The sequence below is a fragment of the Strongylocentrotus purpuratus genome, unplaced genomic scaffold (genome assembly GCF_000002235.5).
Source record: "Strongylocentrotus purpuratus isolate Spur 01 unplaced genomic scaffold, Spur_5.0 spur5_scaffold_2, whole genome shotgun sequence".
NCBI classification, from domain to species: domain Eukaryota; kingdom Metazoa; phylum Echinodermata; class Echinoidea; order Camarodonta; family Strongylocentrotidae; genus Strongylocentrotus; species Strongylocentrotus purpuratus.
The window spans coordinates 20966961-20990088 of record NW_022145605.1 but is presented as its reverse complement, the minus strand read 5'-3'; the positions used below and the strand labels follow the sequence as shown (position 1 = coordinate 20990088).

The window sequence follows — 23128 nt, the reverse complement described above, 5'->3', positions numbered from 1 at the left end:
TTGTTTCAAAACTGGGATACGGGGGATTTGCATAAATGCGGGCGTATGATATCAGGAGTTAAGCCAGATATTCAAGATTCAAGATTCAAGATTTTATTTTCCATATAAAATACAGAAATTTGTTTACCGAGGGGGCACTGGCAACATTGAAATTACTGTGTAGTAAATTCGAATTTAAAAGACCACCATTGAACTGGGAATGGTTATTTCCTATAGATCATTAACCCCCCCCCCCCTCCCCTCGCTCTCCTCCTCTCTTTCTCTCTCTCTCTCCTCTTTCTCTCTCTTTCTTTCTCTCTCCCTCACTCACCCTCCCTCGATTCCTCTGTCCCCCCTCTCTCTCTCCCTTTCTCTCTATCTCTCACCCACACACACACGCACAAACACAAATAACTTCCTCCATTTTTTTATAAATTTATCTTAATTACCTACCTTCATTTTCGCCATGCGATTTAGGGGCATGTCCCCACCCCATGACCCCCCCCCCTTCCTCCCCCAACTTACTCTGCAACTGGAATGACTGAATCCAACAAGTCCAACAAGTATCTGGCAAACAAGAGACCCCCAAAAAAATTATAAATCGTGTAGGCCGGAGCTTAATTGGTACATGAAGTTTGAAAGGGGGCACGCGCGCGCCCCTATGCCCCCCCCCCTTACCACCCTACACGTAGTGCACGGCGGCCATTGATGAGATGATCTTGTTGATATATTTCCTTCATATCCCTCAAGAAAGCAAACAAGATCGTACCGCAGAATGGAATCAGGCCGTCCGCCAATTATCGGATGCTCTGAATAGTTGTGCGTCTCAAATATCTCAGAACATGTCTCATACGTCTCATCAGAAGGGTACGCAGGATTTTTTCGAGGGACGGGGGGGGGGGGGGGGGGGGGGGAGGTTAAAATTTGAAAATCGCGTGGCGACTCGGCCAGCCACTGAATAAGCGGGAGGGGGGGGGGGGGGGTAAAGAACATTTTTTTGTTTGGTCCAGTTTTTGAGGATAAATTTCGCAACGACTCAGCCAGCCGGTAAAAGAAATTTGAGGGGGGGGGGGGGGGGTTCCTCCTAATGACTGACTGGTTGTGGTGGTGGTCGTTATTTTACCTGACTGCTATAAAGCATAAATGCTTGTAAGTAAGCAACCAGACGGTCTAAACACACACATTAAAAAAAAACATTGAGGGGGGTATCCCCCCCCCCCTGCGTACGCGCCTGCGTCTCATACGTATCTCACGATGTTTCCATTTAGTTTCAGATAAGACTCTAAAGCATCATTTTCCTGTTTACCACCACCACCACCCAATGACAACCGCTCACATCATAATGAACTGGAGATTACAGCTCAATCTCGATCGAAAAGGTAAAGAAAAAGTATCTTAAGATTTCAAGGAAAAACTTCATAGGGCAACCTCGTTTGTTCTCTCTCCCTCTCTCTCTCTCTCTCTCTCTCTCTCTCTCTCTCTCTCTCTCTCCTCCCCTCTCTCTCTCTCTCTCTCACACTCATTGATTGATCGAGGGTTTTACGACTTTTTTCGTCCCTTTCCAAAGCCATAAATAAAAAAGATTATGAATGGGAATCAACAATTTATTATCATATTTTAAAATTTGTAGCATGAAGTCTAACTGATCGAGTGCGAAGGCGAGGGTTTTAGACTCGAGACGAAAATCGAAAAGGTGATAAAGGGAGATCTCTATCTAATCACACCACCACTCCTGTCACAGGTCCAATACCCCGATAAACCATTGTGTACTCTTGCTGGCATTCAAATCATATTTACATTACATGGGTGTAAAGTCCAGCAACACAAACAGATATCTCAAATAACACACAGTCTCACCCCAACGCATTTACAATTATTTCTTCTTTTTCTTCTCCTTTCCCCTTTATTTCGCCTTTCTAACCTAACTCGCTGCTTTATTTCCTCCATTTATACATTCTTCATGATACAATATATTTTTCGTTTTAATTTCCCCCTTCTTTGTTACGTTCTACTCGATCTAGTTAGTTTTCCTCCCAGTGATAACCCGGTACTTGTTATACTAGTAGCTGTAGAGACAAAATATGGACACATTCAATGCCCCTTTCATAGCACCGACAGACAAAAATATGCTTATTGTTCTTATTTTGAGAAGAACAAATCATTTTAGTCAGCAGGTACAAGAGATCGGGCATAAAGCAGATCTAATGTTATATAGAAAGAGAGATATCTGTCAAGGATGGGGTAACGTGTAAACATGTACTTCGGAATTTCTTGGTAAAGATAAAACTCTGAAAGAAACGGATCTTACTTTGCTATAGTTTGATTCTCTTTGGTTCTCTCTCACCCTCTACATCTCTCTCTACCCCTCTCTCTGTCTCTGTCTCTCTCTCTCTCTCTCTCTCTGTCTCTCTCTCTGTCTCTCTCTGTCTCTCTCTCCCTCTCTCTGTCTCTCTGTCTCTCTCTATGTCTCTCTCTGTCTCTGCCTCCACTTATTGCTTTTTCTCCTAAGAAAGGGGAGGATACTTTACACCAATGCCAAAATAGGTCCCGTTTGTTCGCCCACATACCCATGCCTACAATGTATTAGATGTCTGACTCTATGGACTAGCTGCTTGATGCCAGGGGGCTAGATGGTAGAATGGGGATATCAATTAGGTCCCCCCTGCCCCTCCCCCTGCCCCCCCCAAAAAAATCATAATAGCTATTGGCATGCATAGTTAAGAAACTGCTAGTCAGTGGACTTATTGCTTGCTCGCGATTTTCGTAAGAGGAAAACATTTATTGTCCGGGGGGGGGGGGGGATTGTTAGATTGTCATTTTGCATAAACTGCTATAGAAATAGAAACTTATCGGCAAGCACGAGGGTCTACTTTACCCCCCCCCCCTTTTTTTTTTCTTCTTTTAAATAAATCTCCTAGCGACACCCCTGCATGAGTCAGGACCTTGTCTCGCAATGTAAACAGACCTTTACCACTACAGTGATACCGTGAACAGTAAATCAGCATGTACATTCCTACTGCTGTTCGTTTCACATCCATTATATGACATGATGTTGCTCTGCATGAGCACCGATGATGCACACCGCGTCAATATTTTCTCATTGGGTTGAAGTTCGTGACTTTTCTTTTTCGTAGAACGTGAGGGGATATAATAAATAGCTTGACTTGTATCCGTATATAGACTGAGGTGTATATACTCGAGATTGTCTGTTTGGATATTGCACAGTGTCGTTTTCATTATTGGCCTCATATCGCTATGCTTCACTCCTGGGCTTTTCTCGGATAGCAACGCTCATCTCGATCGACACCACGTCCCAAAATGGCCGGAATCTGGAATTTAAACGTCGTGCCGTTTTTTGTTTTATCTGCCTTCGCTGTACTCTTGACATCGGGATACAATTTTGGTGAGACTTAGAAATATTGAAGTTGGCTTCATGTAGACTTATTGAAAATGAGCCGCTCGTTTCATTATTGTGCACTAAATATATGAAATATGATGTAAATCCTATAGTGTATAGTTACTTTATTTTTTCCTCATTTTCATTCATAACAGCGGTAGGCAGTCCTCTTTTTGTTCGCAATAAGCGCGATCGCAAAGACTTTCAAGAAATAAAGTAAGGACTAATTTCAAAAGCCCATTGTATTGCCTGTAAGAATCAAATTAATATTCCATATTGTAGTAGTTCTGTATGATTTGTATTGTTTGCACATTTCGAAAAATTGACGCAAAAGGCCATTATGGATTGCCTTTGCATGGCTGATTTTTGTTTGGTTGTTGTTGCAATGTAGGGAATTGTCTTGGTTGTGATCGAGTAGAGCAACAGTCTAAATCGCGTATAAGTCATTCAATGAAATCACACGGATCGCCGTTTAAGGCTTCGCTGGTTTCTGTAAACACAAATGATTGTCCATTCTCGTCTTGATCTGGATTTTTTTTTTATCGTTTTCTTTTGTTTGAGGAACATTGGGTTGACTCAAACTAAATCGAGGACAGACATCTAAATTTTCATTGACTGAGATAAGAAAACAAATACCATATACCTTAATAAGGTTTGCTTATCGCCATAACATGACGAGCGAGGCTATAAATGTTGATCTAATGTATGCAAATGTGGAATAAGCTGCTAACGAAGTTGCAGTTTTAATGATGGATTAGTGTTCAATTTTCATTTTCTTCGTTTTATCTCGCTTTATCTCAATGTAACTATATCGATATCATATTTGTCCATCTATCTTTTTATCAAATAATTAATTATAAATCTCTGTTTATCTTTACACACAACCATCTGTCTGTATATCAATTTTCCCTTTTCCATATTTGTCCACGTCTGTCTATCCAGTGGCGTATGCAGGATTTTTTCAAGGGGGGGGGGGGGGTAAAATCGGGCCAAAAAAAATTCGCAACGACTCAACCAATCGCTGAATAAGCGGGAGGGGGGGGGGGGGGGGGGGGGGGGGGGGTAAGAGGACATTTTTTTTTTGTTGGGTCCCGAAATTTGAAATTTTGACCCATCGATATTCCGTTGGGGGGGGGTAAGGTCATCTTTTTTAGGGCATCTATAAGGATTTTTGTATCCTTAAAAAAAAAAAAAAAAAAAAAAAAAAAAAAAAAAAAAAAACCTCAAAGGGGGGGGGGGGGGTTTAACCCCAACCCCAACCCCAACCCCCCCCCCCGTGCGTACGCGCCTGTGTCTATCTGTCTGCCATTATTCTGTGTCATCCATTGTTATTCCCAGCGTGCAATCGATTTTACACCATCGAAGCCAATCAATAGTATGTAGTTTTCATGACAACGCATAATCCTATCCTATCCTTAATGCAATTCGATTATTAAAAGGAAAATACATTATGCATGTGTCATTTTCCTAGTTGTGCAATTTTCTGGATTTGCCAATGAGCGGGGAATTAGATGACGACGTTGGCCATTACTCGTAGGGGGGGGGGGGCTGTCATACTCTTTTACCTTATACAATAGAAAACATTCTCATAAGTCATGTATGTCCTCAATATTGCCTGTAAGCCTTATATGACACCATCAATCTTCAACAATAGAATGAAACCCAAATGATTTACATACAATCGTTATGACTATATACAGTGTAGCTCATCGGGTCGTTCCCATTGTTTGTTTATTAGCTCTTATGAAGGGAGTATATAGTCACAGATGACAAACTATCTTGTATGTACACTGACCTGAAAGGTAAGTACACAGAGATGCTACAATGCATGTAGACAATACCTGATTATCATGACCATCCGGATACACTGCAAGAATTGAACGTGATATAATATATATCAATATACCTTTAATCCATAGTTTACAAACCCCTTGTAACAAAAAGAACAAAATATTTTCTTCTTTTTTCTTTTAATTTTACTACCTGGAAGACGATGATAAAAGTTACATGGTTTAAAATGACCTTGATATGTCATAGTATATAGCAATTATTCGATTGGATTAATTACAAATTTATTTGGAATCCATTACATCTATATCAGACTATGTCTGTCTATGTATACTCTCATCATTCTATATCTCATTACTCGCTCTCACCTTGCTTTCTCCATCAGACTTTCACATTCCCTTCCAACCGCCACACCCTTCTCTCTCTCTCTCTCTCTCTCTCTCTCTCTCTCTCTCTCTCTCTCTCTCTCTCTCTCTCTCTCTCTCTCTCTCTCTCCTTTTATCCCCTCTGTATTTCAAAGTAAAGTGTTTGAAGATTTATGACTTCCATTAAAACATTATAAAATGGAGTTCTATTCATACCCGAAATTTAGTATCTGCGTTGAATTAATTATGTGCGCATTTCGGCACCTGCTATAATGAAATAATAATTATTTACCCAGTATCATTAACATTTTGTTATCTCATTTTCATAATAAGTCGCTATATCCATCCTGCTCTCTTTGTCTCACAGTCCCCCTCACGACCCCCTCTCCTCTCCCTGCTACCTCCTCATCCTTCCTTCCTCCCTCCCTCCTCCTCCTCATCCCGCCTCCTCTTCCCGTCCCTCCTCCTCCCCTCCCGTCCCTCCTCCCTCCCTTCCCACAATTCCCTCCACCACCCTCTCTTCTTGATTAATTGATGTCAGACTCCTGTTTGATAAGATATCGAACCTTCACTCGGCCATGCTTGACGTTTTACTGGTTGTCAGTTTATTTGTTAATTACAGGACAAGCTTGTTCTACAACGATGATGACTGAGTACGATTCTAATATTGATTACAATGCTAGTACAGAGTATGACCATAGTTCATGACTCTATACTCTCTATGCGTGAACGTCGTTATAGGCGGTTAAGTTCATAAAGCACGTTCTGCCTTTCGCCAAAGTTTAAACGCCGACTATTGTCGATATGTATAATTACTCCAGTGTAGTTAACAGCATTTTCACAGGATGAGGAGGTTGGTAAACGAAAGCTGTGTAAAATTAATTCAATATATATTATTATCATTTCATGACTGTATTCCTTTTAGTTTCCGAATTATACAACAATTTATACAGAATGAGGAGCTTAGTTTTGATTGATTGATTTAAAACACTTATTTAACTTAAGATTAACCTGACCAGGGCCCCGTTGCATAAACATTTACTAATGATGGTAACTGTGCCATCCATATAAACTACCATAGCAATCACTAAACAGCCAATCAAATCAGTGTTTTCATGGAAGTTACCATTAATATCAAAGTTACCATCATTGCTAAGTTTTATGCAACGGGGCCCAGGTCTATACTATTCGCCCGCCTATAACACGAGCCATAGACTTAAGAGATAACCCATGTGATTATATAGCCAACGGGTCCAACGGTCCATGAGACCGACAATCTCAGACTGGTTGGCTTCCTGACAACTTTGAGTGTTCACTAGACCGACTGCACTCGAGTCTCGAGACCGACATCCACTATAGACTGAAAGCCCGCTTGACCAAGGGCCGTGCACGAGATCGACATGGGTTTCTAGGACACCTACCCCCTGGACATTCACCCCCCGGATAACCACCCCTAGTCAAATACCCCCAGGAAAACTACCCCCGGACAGCTACCCCCAGACAACTACCCCCGGACAACTACCCCCTGGACAACTACCCACGGACAACTACCCCGGACAACTACCCCCAGACAACTACCCCCTAGACAACTACCCCGGACAACTACCCCCCAGACAACTACCCCCTTCGACAACCATCCTCTAGGACAAATATCCCCGGACAACTATCCCAGGGGTAGTTGTCTGGGGCTAGTTGTCCGGGGGTAGGTGAAATGCAGTCAAACCTGACTTAGTGTGGACACCTCTCTATACATGCCACCTGTCATAAGTGGCAATGTATTTTGTCTCCCTCGAAAAAGAAATGTCTGTTGTAGAACCTGTCTAGAAAGGCCACGTGTCTACATTGGTCACTCTCTCCGTTTCCCTTGGATGGCCTCAATAGACAGGATTGACTGTATCCGGGTATTTGGACATCATGATGTACATAAGCTTGCTTTACAAACACAACCTCAATACAGCAACAGAAAAACTGATAGCAACAAATCGTGTAGTTTAATCTATATTAAGGAGCTTCAAACACGAATCTTTGTTGCCATGGTAACCCCTCCAAGTAGCAGGCCAGTGAGCATGGTGTATTACTACGAACACAATATTAGGTTTGAGGCACGCGCACCTTGCTCGCCTTAGAAGCTTTATGACCCGTACGACACTTATCAAATCTAATTTCCCTCTTACATGCATAGGTTGGTAAAATTTGCCTTTAATTTGACAGCCATGCAGGTGCATTAAAGAAATTAAATTTCCTAAAATTAAATCGGCCGAAAATTCAGGATGACTTGGATTTATAGCAACATAGGTGTATACACTTACAAATCTCAACCTGTATATTTAAGCCAGGAAACTTCGATATTCATAAACATGTATATTTCTATTTATAGTGAATATTTGGGATCATGTGTCCGTCATAGTAAGAAAGCTTTCGGCGGAGTAATGAAATTACTGATAATAGAATTGCTTTAGGCTAACCTTACTTGCTCGTTTCTCAATCGCGCTAGGTAAATCGGAGAATTCTCTCCAGTCCTGTGCACAGGTTCATCCTTGTAAAATAGACCGGCAAGTCATGTGGACTTGTAATTTTAATGACATGTGCAGAAAAATGAATTACAATCTTTAATTCAGTTTATCCCCTCCTCTCTCTCTCTCTCTGTCTCGCTCTCTCTCTCTCTCTCTCTCGCACTCTCTCCCTCTCTCTCCATCCCCTCTCTCCCTTTTTCATCAGATATCGAATTTCTCAAACGAGCCATGAAAATTGTAATGTGAGAGAACTTTGATATTGTGAAAGCATTTAGTTGTACCATTTCAAATGAAACCATGCTTGGAAAAAGAAAAAGAAAGAAGAAAAAAAAAATCAACAAAATCAACAACAACAAATAATCAAATTTTACGAGGATTTCCAATAATCCTCGTGTAATATCGAACCTATAGTTAGTTTGAATAAGTTTCTTTGCAATCCGGGATTACCATACCATCAGTCATGTTTTTACCCAAGTAATGATAGTGATGATAATAATTTGTTTTCCCCAGGGGAAGCCACATCATCTGCAATGATGTTTTTCTTGAGGGCCCTGTAATAATCATTAGACTAACGATGTGAATAAATATTATTAATGGAAAATACGTGTAATGATAGTCATTATTACACAGAAAAGCTTCATCAGCATCAATGCTGTTCTTCCTGAAGGTCCTGCAATTATTGTTATTACCCCAGCAGTTACCATATACCAATTTACACCTGGGTGGAGAGTGGCATTTGTGGATTAATGTTTTGCCAAAGAATAATAGTGCCGGGCTGAGATTCGACCCTACATCCTTGGATTGAGAGTCAAGTGAATGAACCACTATACCCCGACACTGCACCGCACGTATATTGTTGCAGATTCAACATGAAGTTATTTTTCTCTTATATCCATCATTGTGTATCCTGTATAATTGAAGCAGGAACGAATGAACAGTCAGACCAACAAACAATTACGTACAGTCAAATCGATATGATTCTATATCTAGCGCAAGATATGAACACGTTGGTATTCCCTATAATTATGCATAGTGTACTATTATTATCATAATCATTTCCTCTGGTTACCGGCATGGCTAAATATTAATTGTCCAGCTGAGCTGTGATTATGTCAGTAAGTCCTGTATACCATACTCTATCTAGCCTTCTTGAGGACCCCCTGTTGATCGGTGCTGATGATGGTTGCATGCTTTATCGACCAACCAGTTCATTAATTTCCCCCATCGGGCCATTAATGTCTAATTTGGAGATGAATGGCTTTGTGACGTCACGATAGCAGCATCTATCCAGCTTCTTAATGATTGTCTCATCACGACTGAAGGTCTCGGTAAACGGCGCTGCGTGTAAAAAGCATAATTATTCTTCTTTCTGTTTGGGGTTCAACTTTAATTGAATTTTCAGATGTACAATTAACATTTCCAAACAAGAGATCCTAGATCTGACATAGCTACATTGTTTCGTTAATGTATCCAATGTTTCAATGCCACTCTGATGAATATTAGGCGTTTACGATACCATCTTTAACGAGTTTATAATCATGATATTAAATACCCTTGTAATTTGAAATGTTGAGATTTTTAAGGCGCCATCCACTTAAAATCAAATGCTCAAGGGCAAGGCGCACTTGTGCAAAACAAAAATAACATATCAAAATGTACCTGGAGAAAAACTTAGTAAGCACTACATTATACTACGTTTGAGCTTACTCCTCAATATAATTGATTTGATTGATTTGATTTATTTATTTCTGTTTGATTTTCTTTTTCTTTTGCATTTTTACAAATATATAACAAACAAATATTGCAAATTTACACATGACAAAAGAATATATGTAGAATAAAGTAAGGCTGGGTGTAACTAATCGAGAACATCAAACAGGAGGGTTGACAAAATAAGCAAAGCTTGATAGTATGACTACCCTCAAAGGATACATAATAATACAATATGGAGGAACAAAATATTGGTAAAAGGGGGAAAAGACAGAAAAAAAGAAGAGAAAAGAAAGAGGGGATGCACATAAATATTCACAGACTTATGTGGTAGTTGGATTTCAAATTGATATATAAAGATTTAAAAAAAAGAAAAGAAAAGCAAATTTGAATACTGAGTGGCCAACTTGGGATACAATAGAATGAGAAGACTCGCGAGGTTCGGACAGTAAGAATGTGAAAGTAAGATCAGCCAGCTGGTTTTAAACCTGGGCCTGCGAGTCGGAGCCTTGAAACGTTTGTATAGAAGACAGTGTTTATTCAGTATCCCAAGAAGGCCACTCTTTATTCATACGTGTATTCATACCAGGTCATAATCCAGATCTTGATTGCATTATATAATGATAATCATACCTCAGTCACACCGACAAACGAACTTCAGACCGATTCTTGGCCATTTTCGTTCGGTCCGTTGTTGGTATGGTGTCGGTCTTGTCAGTGTGACTAATCGTGGACCTACTAGTCCCTGGACTAATGTATTATATTCCTTCGTGGATCAACTCGGGTACCTTCTGCTATCCTCTCGATCCGCCCCCCCCCCCACCCCAACTCTCATATTTCGGTTACGCCACTGAAGCATTGAGCTGTACAGCAATAACCTGTCCTCCATACGATCGGCACCATTTAGAATTAGATAGACACAGGTAAACGTAATCTACGCTATACCAAGAATACCAAGATGTTTCCACATTTGAATGCGTTTTCCGTGTTTTAATGACATTTACTTTTCATGACAGTAATTGGGTTTTGCCAAATTTGTAAAAACGTTTAAGCGGAGAGTGTCACAGACAAAAACAGACGGACACACAGTCAGAGGACGAAAATATTATGTGAACTGAAACCAACAGGTGCCCATTATCTGAATATGTTGAAAAATGGACAAAGAGAATGGTACGATTAGTTTCAAGATTTTATTTCTCAACTCCAATTACAAATTGCACTTATTCATAAATAAACTGCGAATGAAAGTATTAAACATGCATTGCATACGTATTGACACCTGATAGCGCACATCTGCTTGTTTACTGTTTTTGCACGAAAGGGACACAAATTCTTATCAAACAATTTATAACACCAAAATCGATAAACAACAATATGAAGTGATTTATTTTGCATTTCAAACCATCATAATTATGCTGTTAGTTTAGTAATACTCCCGCACAATGTTATAATCCTCTCAATAAAATTTAACCGGCCGAATATTAAGCATTAATTTATTTAGATTTTTTTCTTCATTTTACCATGTTTGGTAGTTGTGTGTGGGTGTGCGCGTGTGGGTCAAGATTAACCCTGTACAATGCTATTTTTGGCATTATGTTGACACTATTAAAAAGTACACTTACTGTAATACAATGTAATGATTTCTTTTTGTGTGTGTTATATTGTCAAGCAAACTTACGCATTAAAAAAACATTAATCATGTAAATTTATTGAATATTAACCAGGACATTTCTTTTGCTTTGTTTCGAAACAGATACGGGTCGAAGCGATGATGCATACGGTCGTCGATTCATCGTCGTTCTTCCTGTCGAAAAGGATACCAGTATACCAACGGTTCACGACATATACCTGTCTTCAAGAAGTAGGTGTGTACACCAAATGCAATTACCACTTAACCCGCCTCCATGTGATTGGGTGACCAATGCTTGATTTTATGAAAATGTTACTTAGGAATGTGATATTTAATCCATGATTTCTCATATTCTACACCAATACATTTAGTTCAATTATTACTAACGGACAGCAACATTTTAGACTTCAAATTGGTGCAAGTAAAACAAATAATTGTCAAAGAGTTCTGGAGCTATCGCAATCTTAGAATTTGATGTCAGATCGGGATGCGCCGCGTGCAACTTAAAGATAAACTTGAGTTCTGGTGAAAAAAAAGAAAATTAGTTCTCACAGAATCAAACGAAACTTACACTGAATGTTCAAGATTACAAATAAATGACATGTGCCAAACAACTTTGAAAGAAAATGTGTGCTGGCTGAGTAATGAGCATAGAAAGATAAGGAAATCAAGGTAGTACTATAGCCCGACACCGTTGTGTAGTCCCATATACATCTTTCTGTGTACAGTGCTTGTTACTTTACCAAGACTGGGCCAAGTTTCTTATCATTTTGATGATTCCAGAACCTTGCAGTGCACACCAGTACTTACATGCTACATGATCAACTGTTTCTTATCCATTCCACACCTTTGCTTTCACAATGCAATCGCATGACCAGAATGACTCACCTTTATCTTTAAGAAAATATCATAAAAATAACGGTACCTTTGTTCGTGCACTGGAGTTACAAATGACTTATCAATGATATACCTATGAAGATAAATTCATTATTTGCAAAGCAAACTATCACACAATCAGTAGGTATGAATCTCTCAACGTTACCTTCAGGCGTGGTATCAAACATCAAAAAGGAAATGCAGTGCATTTTAAAATATATTTATCACACAGCTGACGTTGACTACAAATTGTGAAAGCTACACCTTTCTTCTTTTTTTAATCTCTTTTTGTCCTTCTCCATTAAATCAATTTTGTTCTTCTCTCGACCTATCATAATCCCTATCATAAAGCCATATTGACACCCATATATTATGCAGGCTTATCCATTTGGGAAGATTATAACCATAACGTTTTACGAAAACGTATATGCTTGTGGTAGGGTCAAAGGGACTTATGGCTGCTTTAAGTCCTATCCCAATTATATTGTGTTTTAGTTTTAGGAACTGATGTCTAGTATAATGTCATAGTATCAACGCAAATTGGTCTCAAAATCTGGTACATTCAATATCCACGACAACTGTTGTAAGTTTTAAAGGCTTAAAAGTTCCCTGTTAACAGTGGGTGTAATTTTTATCTTCTGAAAAAGAAATTCTTTTCTAGGGAATTTCTTAAGTTTAGTGTGTGAAATATTATTTGGATACCTCTTTGATAAGAAGTGATAACGACCCATTTAGATAAATTACTGTTAGTTATATGTAACTTGTGGATATGCCTATTCCTTTTAGAATATCAGAAGCATGTTTAGTAGTCGCTTTATCTATTCAAATCAATTTTTTTCTCCACAAATGCCAAATATAAGCAAATACATACAATAAAGAATAGAACATGTACAGCATAATATAGAGTGACTCCATATGGAACAATGTATGTTCTAAAAAGACAAAAATAAGCGAATGTAGAAGGGGTAGTCAAAAATCAAAAATGATTTTTCGAGAAATACCCCCCAAAGTAAAACGAAATTATACGATTAAAAGTAAGTATAAGGTCAAATGATGAGGTGGTACCAATAACGAGAAAGAAGAGGGAGAAAATATCGAAGACAGAGAAAAGACATTTCAAGCACTGTCATCGTCATCATGCCTTCCCCAATCAAAATCCATGTGGCTCTATCCACGTAACCCCCATCAGCCTAGTTCCCAAATCTTTAGTAGATGTTGAAATACCGGAGAATTGTTCCGCCCGACCTCGAGACAGTCATTAACTATAGTCTTCATCAACGCCTATCTAGATTGATGCACGCAGGCAGTGTTACCATGGCAATCCGCATCCACTCATAGCCAGGTGCCCAGCGGAGCAAGAAGGAGCGTGATCGAAAAATCATCTGCGCTTAAAGATGATGTCGAGTACTAGTCATACCTTTGGCTTTGCATTGGAAGAAACTGCCTAGAAGACATTCAGAATATAAATGTGTGTGTGTAAATATATTTATATATATATATATATCGGACTATTTATTTATAGTCCGATAAGAAGTCCTTGTGTTAATGAAAATAAAAACTGTTGGATTTAAAGCATGAAACTTACCCTCTTTAATATATACAATTATATAGTAATAATGTATATCTATTTTTATATGCATTTTACAATACATGAATTATAAAAAAATAATTCAGACGAATCGACTTTCATAATTAATTTAATTCGGACGATAAAAATGTATTTATTATGAGGGAATAATGCATTAAACATTCGTCTTATCTACGTTTCTTGGTAGACTCTAATTAGGGAATACTAACCGATTCAGTCCTGTTCACGCCATAGTGAGTTTAAGTTTTCTAAGAATGGTTGATATAATAGGAGTAGTTGTGTCATTGTGTGAAGGTTTGCAGTCACCGCCATCACCTGATCAAACTGACTCAATAATGATGAAAGCGATAAATTACCTAATCACAGATGTGGGTATATAGGACTATACTCAAGATATATTTATGACTTCAACAACCAGGTCCGAAGGATTAACATTATTTGTCATAGGCTATGTATAATATGAGAGCACAGCAAGATAGAACAGTGACGTTCATGTGACAAAGCTGCTGTTCTTTCAAATAGGGAGAAAAAGAATATTAGAAATTCACGAACAAATTGTCAGTTTTACCAGAATCCAACCATCCTTCTCTTGAAGTTCCTCTGGCGAGTATTCCAAAATGATAACCAATATTAATTAAAAAAAACTTGTAAACATAAGGATATAGAGGAAAGGGGCATAAATAGGATAAGATAATGGGAAGGATATAGAAAGAAAAAAAGAGAACGGATTTAGAATTACGAGTTGTGAAATATTTCTTCTGATGCCATCCTTCCTACAATTCACACAAGACAGTTACAAGTGGTTTAAAGTTAATGAGACGTGCTGAAGCCGAGTGAGAGGGACGATAATATCTAAAGCAGCTTGGTAGCTAATAAGAGATTCTTATTCAAGATAATCCTTCATTCGTTGGAGAATTTAGTTTAAAGGGATGCATTAATTTGTGTTTAACAGAGAATACTACTTACGCGAGTGGTTATTCACGATGTTTAATCATGGACCTACTAGGTCTAGGGTGTAATTCACATGACTTATATGCTAATATGAAAATACATTATGGTAATTTACACCAAAAAAAAAAGAAAAGAAGAAGGATTTTAAAAAATGTGAAAAACATTTACAACATGATGAAAGATACAACATGCCGTTTTTAATAATTATGCGTTTTAAATAAATTAAGAGTTATAACGGCCTCTGGCATCTTTCTAATATAATAAATAATCACTCCAGCGAAATATACAATTATACACCCATACAGGCCACCACTACTGGATATAGCATAATTAAGTCAAGAAATGATTATAAACAAAGGAAGGATATGATATCGAGTTAAGCGAGCTCAACTTATCCCCCTCTCTCTCTCTGTCTGTCTCTGTCTGTCTCTGTCTGTCTCTGTGCCTGTATGTTTGTCTGTCTCTATCTATCTCTCTTTCTATCTCTTTCTCTCTCTCTCTCTCTCTCTCCATCTCTACTGTTACCTTCCTCTTGTCAAGTTTGTTTGGCTTATTAAATAAAATATATGAACCAATGGCCAAACGTCAAAGCAAACGACTTCCGTTCGCACGACACTATTATCTCGACTGTTTGGAGCCAGAAGGGCATTAAATACAGAGTTAACAGATTTTGGCTCGAAACAGACGATATTTACTTATCTTTATCAGTGATTTACGTCCTTTTCACTATTCTCCTCCCTTTGTCAAATAAATACATTCTCTTTATCTCTCTCTCTCTCTCTCTCTCTCTCCCTGATTCATTTCCTCTTTTCCATATTGAGTTGTTCCAATAGTCTGTATACCTTTAATACGATTGAACTCAGATATTTATGTTTCCTTTGTTGTACATCGTACTTTTTTTTAATTTTTTTTTTTACATAGATTGAATTTATTAACAGGCCTCCAGCATTTCATTACATTCAAATGATAAATCAATTTATTCAGATACATTGTATTTACAACGTCATTTATTTCATGTTACTTAAAATGCCTTTTTCATTGATGAAGCTGTCGATATTCATGTAGTCAGCCCAATATCGGCAGTTTTAGTTATACTGATTGGCATATCTACATCGTACAATTTCATTTGGAAAACGGACGTTTTTGGAGGACAAACTGATGTCCTCCGTAAGTTGCTCACGAGCCACATGAGTTAAGATGTCCGACCTTCCACCCTCACTCCACGTGATGCCAAATCATAGAAACCCTGTGTAGAGATTTGAAATATTTTAGTTTAATCTCTTCAAAATCAAATAAAACTCCCCATGAAATACTTCAGATTTACGACCGTAATTCATGCAATAACTGTACTTTTAGTGACCCCGCTTCCCCCTCCTCTTTTAAAAATTGAAAAATAGGGGTGACATGCCTTGAACTTTTTGCAAATAATTATCCAAGAAATATAGGACGATCAGATAGGTCAGTGGACTTCCCATGCAACGTCAAAACGTGATGATATAAATGATGTAGAATTTGCGTGTGTACTTGTCCTCAAATATTTGATTTAATTTGATTTGAAATGGTTTTTTGATTAAAAAAACATTCAATAGCAGCCAGAGGCTGAAACAAAATTGAATTTACAAAAGATACATACAAAAACATAGAAATATAAATGGCAATTCACAATAAATAATCAAGGATATGAAAGAAAGAGAAACAAGAGAAGGGATTGAAACGGATGACTAGAGGATAATTGAAGGAGAACGATCTCGTAACAGAAGCAGGCACGTAGCCAGAGTTCGATGTTTGGGGGGGGGGGGGGCACATACACGTAATCGATCGAGGTAAATACACGTACATATCCATATACCGACTCCAGGGGGGGGTGTTTCACAAAGATGCTAAGTCGAAGTTAACTCTAAGTTGGACTTGAAAATTATGGACAGCCATTGGAGCCTTAAAATGAAATATATTCAAAAGGAGAAATTCAAGTATTTTAGACTTTTTTTTATAAATTCCACATCCAGAATATGAAACCTCCTTGATAATAGAAAATATAAATGATTTGAATCAACATTTTATGCTTTATAAAATAACTTTTACGAAATATTTTCAATGATGCTAACGGCTTTCCATAATTGTTAAGTCCAACTTAGAGATAAGTTCAACTTATGATCTTTGTGAAACACCCCCCAGGTCTGTTGTCGGCCCGGTGTCGGCCTAGTTGATGTGACTATAGTATGTAAAGTTTGAAAATGAAGATTGACGATAATTTCTGCAACACTCATATGTTGTCTTGTTTCCTCTCCTTTGTTATCACAGCAAAATCGTGCAGGTTAATGCCTCTAGACCCGACACGAAGTGGAAGGCGCCCGGCATCACCACGATCCAACCGGGAATCATCGCAAACGTCACCCTCAACATGAAAGGGCCATACAGGACCCCCTTCAATCCGAATGGAATACCAATCCAAATCGACGCGCACGAAGACATCGGGGTGTGGGTCGTCCTTGGTCGTGGGAATTCCATTCTTGGAGGCTACAGGGCGATCCCCCTTGCAGCACTCGCAAAACATTACGTCTCCGTTATGTACCCGTCTTCCAAATACGCATCAGAGATAGTCCTATTTTCTCCAGCCAATGAACGCAATGAAATCTACTTTTATCACCAGAATGCAGATATGGGGATGACGATCGACAACGTGACCGATGCGGTCCACACTGTCCCGGATTTGCCTGTAGTGTTCACAATTCCGAAAATGGATTCGGCGAAGATTGTTTCTTCTTCTTCAGATCTGAGCGGATTAAAAATGGCAGCTTCCAAGCCAATATTGGTGACGTCTGGACGCAATTGCAGCACGTCCCCTCAAGCTTGCAACGACCTCATGGAACAGCCAGCTCCACTGGGGACGTGGGGACAGTCATTCGTCATTGTCCCCCAGATCACAAATGGACCGTCTATTCTGAAACTGAGAATCATTCCTGCCTTCTTGGACCAAAACACCACAGTCTCCACGTATACCTCTTCAGGCTTCCTCAAGGAAAACTGGACAATGAATGAAGAAGAAGTTTTTAGAGACATCGATGTCACAGCAGGCAGGTTGTTCACTATCAGGGCCACCAAACCCATCATGGTCACCCAGTTCTTTACGGACAAGCAAAGACGGTTAGACTACGCGGCCATGGCCAATCTTCCACCCGTTGAACAATTCACCAATCGGACAGTCGTCTTCCCTGTTCAAAATCATCACAAATTCAACAATACGTTGGTAGTCATCACTCGATGTGAGCACAGGAAGGACATTCTCCTCAACAACAAAGACATTTCGAACAAGTATTCAGCAAGTGTAAAATTTAACTCGATCCAGGACTCGTCCGTGCATGGGACATACTGTGTTTTCAACACTACATTGCTATCAGGGTCGCATGCTTTAAAACTCAGAAGCAACTCAAACATTGGTGCGGCATATTCAGCCATCGTGTACGGTGCAGGAACAAAAGAAGCATATGCTTATCAGGTAGCAGCAGATCTGCAGGAGATTGTCTGTGGTACGGAAGGTGGTCATGTCAGTCTATGTGAGTTCTACACTCCTCCAGATTATATTACGCCCTCTACGAATGAGACCAGTAAAAGTAAATCTGGAGATCCAAATAGCAAAACAGGTAACTGCTAAGACGCTGTAACTTTGAAATTTATTGAATTGATTGAATCATTACATCTTAATTAATTAATTAATTAATTAATGTAATTTATTCACGGCATAAGTCTCCATTATCATCCGATTAATTTGTCCAAGACAAGAAGTTATGTAGGCTTTAATTATTTTGTCTGCCCGGTAAAAATAAGTTCGGCAAGACTCTCATCTAAGAGATATCTTCTGGTCTGTGCGAATCAAAACACAGGAAAGTTATCGGTAAGGAATGAAATTTGACAGTGAACAATAAATGTATCATTTTTCGGAAAACGCTAGCATTCAAGAGTAATCTTTCTAAGGAGTGTGTTCTCCCTTGACAGGTGTAGGCCTATTTAAAATTTGATTAGGATTTTTTTTTAAACCGCTTTTTGCATTAACTGCACGTTTCAAGGAAGCAATCGCTCACTTATTACTACATCTGAAGTTTGAGAAATTGCAAAAAGAAATCTTTATCATTTTCAAACCAGACCATTCTTGCCATTTACATATATATTTTTATTTATCCATCACCCAACCCCCCCCCCTCTCTCTCTATCCCCCTCTCTCCCTCGCTCTCTCTATCTCTATGTTCCTCTGTCATCCTCTCGCCACAGAACCAGATCATACCATCGCGATCGTCGTGGTCTTAGTCATCCTCTCATCTCTAGTAATAATCATCGTCGTAATTGTCGTCTTGGGAAGTTACGGCAAGGACAAGTAAGTAATTATGAAAGACATAGGGAAATTATTTCCGGATCATTGTAACTTATTAATATGATAATCATAATGACAGACAGTGACGTACGTATGTGAATGGGGGAAAAAAAAAGGGGGGGGGGGAGTTAAGGTGTGGTAAATGCGTTAAGTGCATGGGTGGCATAAATCTTCAAGTACACATTCAATTCTGAAATGAATTTGGTTAACTAACATTATATATACACCCACACACAAACGCACACAGACGCCCACGCACACATTTAAGCGCCAATACCGAAATCAAACAAACAAATAAATAATTTAATTGATAAATGAAACGAAGAACAACTTGAAAATGAACCTTTCCCTACCCCCCCCCCCCCCAACAAAAATGAGACTCGGGCAAATTAAAATACTATTATTAATTTTTCGCCCTTGAATTTGCCAATCTCCATACTAACGCATCTCTCTCTCTCTCTCTCTGTACGCCTATTTGGTTTATGATTTAACCCCACCCCCTTATGTTTCTTCTTCTCTCTCTCTCTCTCTCTCTCTTCCACTCTCTCTCTCACTCTCTCTTGCTACCTATTTTCTCTCCTTTTTTAAAAATTTCTTCTCCAGGGGCGGACCTCGGGTAGCGTGGCGGAGGTTGCAGAATACCGAGATGCACTACGATCCATCGTACGACGAGGATAATGTGGAGGTCGATGTCTGAAACCACTATAGGCTCATTCACGCTATGAAGCGGTTAACTGCTGCGGTTTTTTTTAACGTGTGAATGTGCACAACAAAGGTCCAGGGCCCCGTTGCATAAACCATTATGAAACTTCCATGGAAATCGTATACATGATTCGATTGGCTGTTGAATGATGTTGCCATGGTAGTTAATATAGATGGCAAAGTTACCAGCAGTGTTAAGTTTTTATGTCACAGGGCCCATAAATGTGAAGCTTATTACACGTCCATCATAACAAAAAATATTTTTAAAACACCGCCGTTGTTTACCGCGTCATATTCGAACGAGGCTGTATGCGTCGATTGTGGAATGCAAAATGACTTTGCCTTATGCCAGTATGCGCAACTAGCTTCTAAATCTTATGTAGCATCAAGCACATCCAATTAACTGGTGCTAATAATTATTATTAGACAATCAAAATCAATTCAAGCCAACATTATCCAGCCTTCTCATCGCTACATCAACAGCGCGGGATTAACCCCATTCAGAATGCACAGCTCATACGAATTTTCGAAGTTATACTCGACAACAACACGATAAAAGTTATTATCGCGTGAATTGTGTATAGCGAAACAGATGCTTGGGCATTGTTTCAAACGAAAGCTCTATTGAGGATCACGTCTTTAGGCGGGGGTGCATTCAGACGGGGAGGTATACGCCGTTTCGTACTTAAACTGTACATGATAAGTCATTTAGATATTCTCGTGTATTGTGAAACGAGATATATTAATACTTCGTTCAGACAGCAGCAGGTTTGGGCACCGATAAATCGAGACAGGATCATGGATGACTGATCCATTCAGATAAGGGAAACAAAACCTTCTGACCACTCTAACGTTAAGCCAAGCGGACATACGTTTTTGCATCGTTTTGAATAACAACTCGAGAAAGGATGAGAGATAAGTACCAGCAATCCCCTTCAGACATTTAGTTGTATACGATAATAAAATTCCAATGTGAACGATGTATAGAGAATAGAAGAATGAAAATAATGCTTCGTTTAGCCAAGCGGAGGTTTGTGCATTGGTTCGACGAGAAAGGTTTTGACTCGTGGTGTGAATGTCCTGGCAGCCGACGGAGTAGGCAGGTGCCCTGCTCCACGCGGGCAGGTGAAGATTAGGGGATTCGTATAAAGGCATCATGTTTCTGTAAGCTGATCGTGACCATGCACTAGAGGCTAAACAACAATTCGATCTAATTCTTGTCCTGACACTTCATCCCCCTCCCCCCCCCCCCCAGAATGGCAGGAATGAGACCCCTTATTTTATTTAGTCAATGTCAGATATTCCTCAAGGAAAATGACCCCCCCCCCCCCAAGGATCAGATCGAGACCCGAATCGGGCCTCACTTGAAATCGTCGTTTGTTCAACGAACAAGACGGGTTTTGCCGTCATAAAGATACCATTTTAAGGTACGTCTTTTGCATAACAACATCATACATTATACAGATCGAGGGGAAAAACGTGTCATTTCGAATAATTGTGTTATTGATGTTATCTTGCCACTAGGTGATATACGACGGGTAATTCAAATCAGCTTTAGATTAAGACTCAATTACCCAACCACTAGTAGCTAGGCCTGTATGTTCCTCCATAGTTCTGGATGTGACAGGTACTCATAGCACCTTTATATATTTGTTATAATCGTAGTAAAAAAAACCTCTGAACGAAATACAGTATAATTTGAGTAATAATAGTTGGAGCAAAATCCGATTAAAAATAAGAATATTATGATTTTTGAAGTTGCGATAAATCAAACACAATGTGGCAACTCTGTGACGTAGGCTATGTTGCGAGGTTCCCTCTCGTTTGCTATGTACTAACAAAATTAGATATTTTTATTTCCCTGAACAAAATTTATACATACATGTACTCTAAATTCCCATTGTTTTACCCATGAGTTGACGCCTATAAAGCGTAGTTGGTTCCTTTTTGTTGTTGAAGGGGCATTTCCCTCTTGAGAAATCCAAAAATGTTTTCCAAGTACAGGGGTTATTAAGTGCAATGGACATAATTGCGTATTATAACCAGTACAACATAGGTGGGTTGTTGTATTGGTATTTCTTATATGAATGTTTATAAAATATTTAAATGATATGTATATAACATATATGACAAAAAATAAAATAAAAGTTGTTTATTATTCCTGTTGTTGAAGCAGGAATCTTATTGGGGCAAATTTCTTTGTTTCTATTTGTTTCAATAAGTATTTTTTGTTGGTACAAATACTATACACTAGTATCACACCAAAAACATGCTACAAGTTGGAAGTTTATAAGTGACAAGTTTGTGTTTGACAAATAAAAAAAAAAGTATTTTCTAACACTCCTTTTACCGTTTATCAACTCGACCCAATGTTTTTACAAATGTTTCCACTTTCATTCTTTTGTAATTATAATGAATACAGGAAAATGAATATATATGAAAGCCAAACGATTATCATCAAGGTTCAAATGGTGCATGTTTATTCAGTAAACACATCAGAATTATGTCATTCCATCAACATTTTACTGGCAAGATTTGACATTTAAAACGACTGATTTTGTACATAATTGAATATCAACTCCCTTACAAATTAATATTGTTTAAATCTCGTTTGGATAGACCTTTAGTACATTAGTTCTTCCCTTAGATCTTGTGTAAATTAACATTTTCGCAATCTCTCCTTTTCAACTTAGCTTGTGACAAATTACAACATTTACTGTTATGAATGGATGACTATTTTATACAGGCATCATTTTAAATACCTCCTTTGTATGTTTGACAAAGTTAAAGTAAACATTTTATGTAGCAAGATATACCTTTTTTCATCATAAAATACATTCAATTGAAATGTATGAAAGTGGAGTTACATAAAATCTGCATGGCCCATATTCGACTAAAAATGTAAACCCGATGCTGGATTTAATAATGGAATTAGAACGAGGTCTAAATTTCCATTTGTTAACTTTATACAAGAATTAATTCCAGCATCAGATTCAACTATATGAATTAGTAGAATACAGGCACTGGATTACAAATTTAACTTACTATTAAGATATGAAAAAGGTCAGAAAATGTGACTTTGCAAATCTATGTGGACTTATGAAACAAAAGATTATACTATTTCTAAATATATCACTATGATTCTTTGACAGTCATCATTGGTAAATAAAAGTTATGTGTGTGATTTATACAATGTAGTTAAAAGACTCTACAGAGTCAGATATATTGAAAAATATAATAAATTGAACTCAACAGTGGTAAAA

The 23128-nt window shown here is 38.5% G+C and overlaps 1 protein-coding gene across 1 annotated transcript; it reads left to right on the top strand.

The window, feature by feature from the left end:
• Nucleotides 1–2989: 2989 nt before the first annotated feature.
• LOC100889708 lies at nucleotides 2990–23128 on the top strand. Its single transcript, XM_003726648.3, has 5 exons — nucleotides 2990–3382; nucleotides 11506–11617; nucleotides 17099–18438; nucleotides 19064–19166; nucleotides 19767–23128. The coding sequence occupies exons 1-5, from the start codon at nucleotides 3298–3300 to the stop codon at nucleotides 19858–19860; spliced, it is 1734 nt and encodes a 577-aa protein (XP_003726696.1). The 5' UTR covers nucleotides 2990–3297; the 3' UTR covers nucleotides 19861–23128.

Coding starts and splice junctions, on each gene's coding strand:
- LOC100889708 (XM_003726648.3), top strand. CDS start 3,298: ATGGCCGGAATCTGGAATTTAAACGTCGTGCCGTTTTTTGTTTTATCT. Junction 11,618..17,098: donor TACCTGTCTTCAAGAAGTAG/GTGTGTACACCA, acceptor TTGTTATCACAG/CAAAATCGTGCAGGTTAATG. Junction 19,167..19,766: donor GGAAGTTACGGCAAGGACAA/GTAAGTAATTAT, acceptor TTTCTTCTCCAG/GGGCGGACCTCGGGTAGCGT.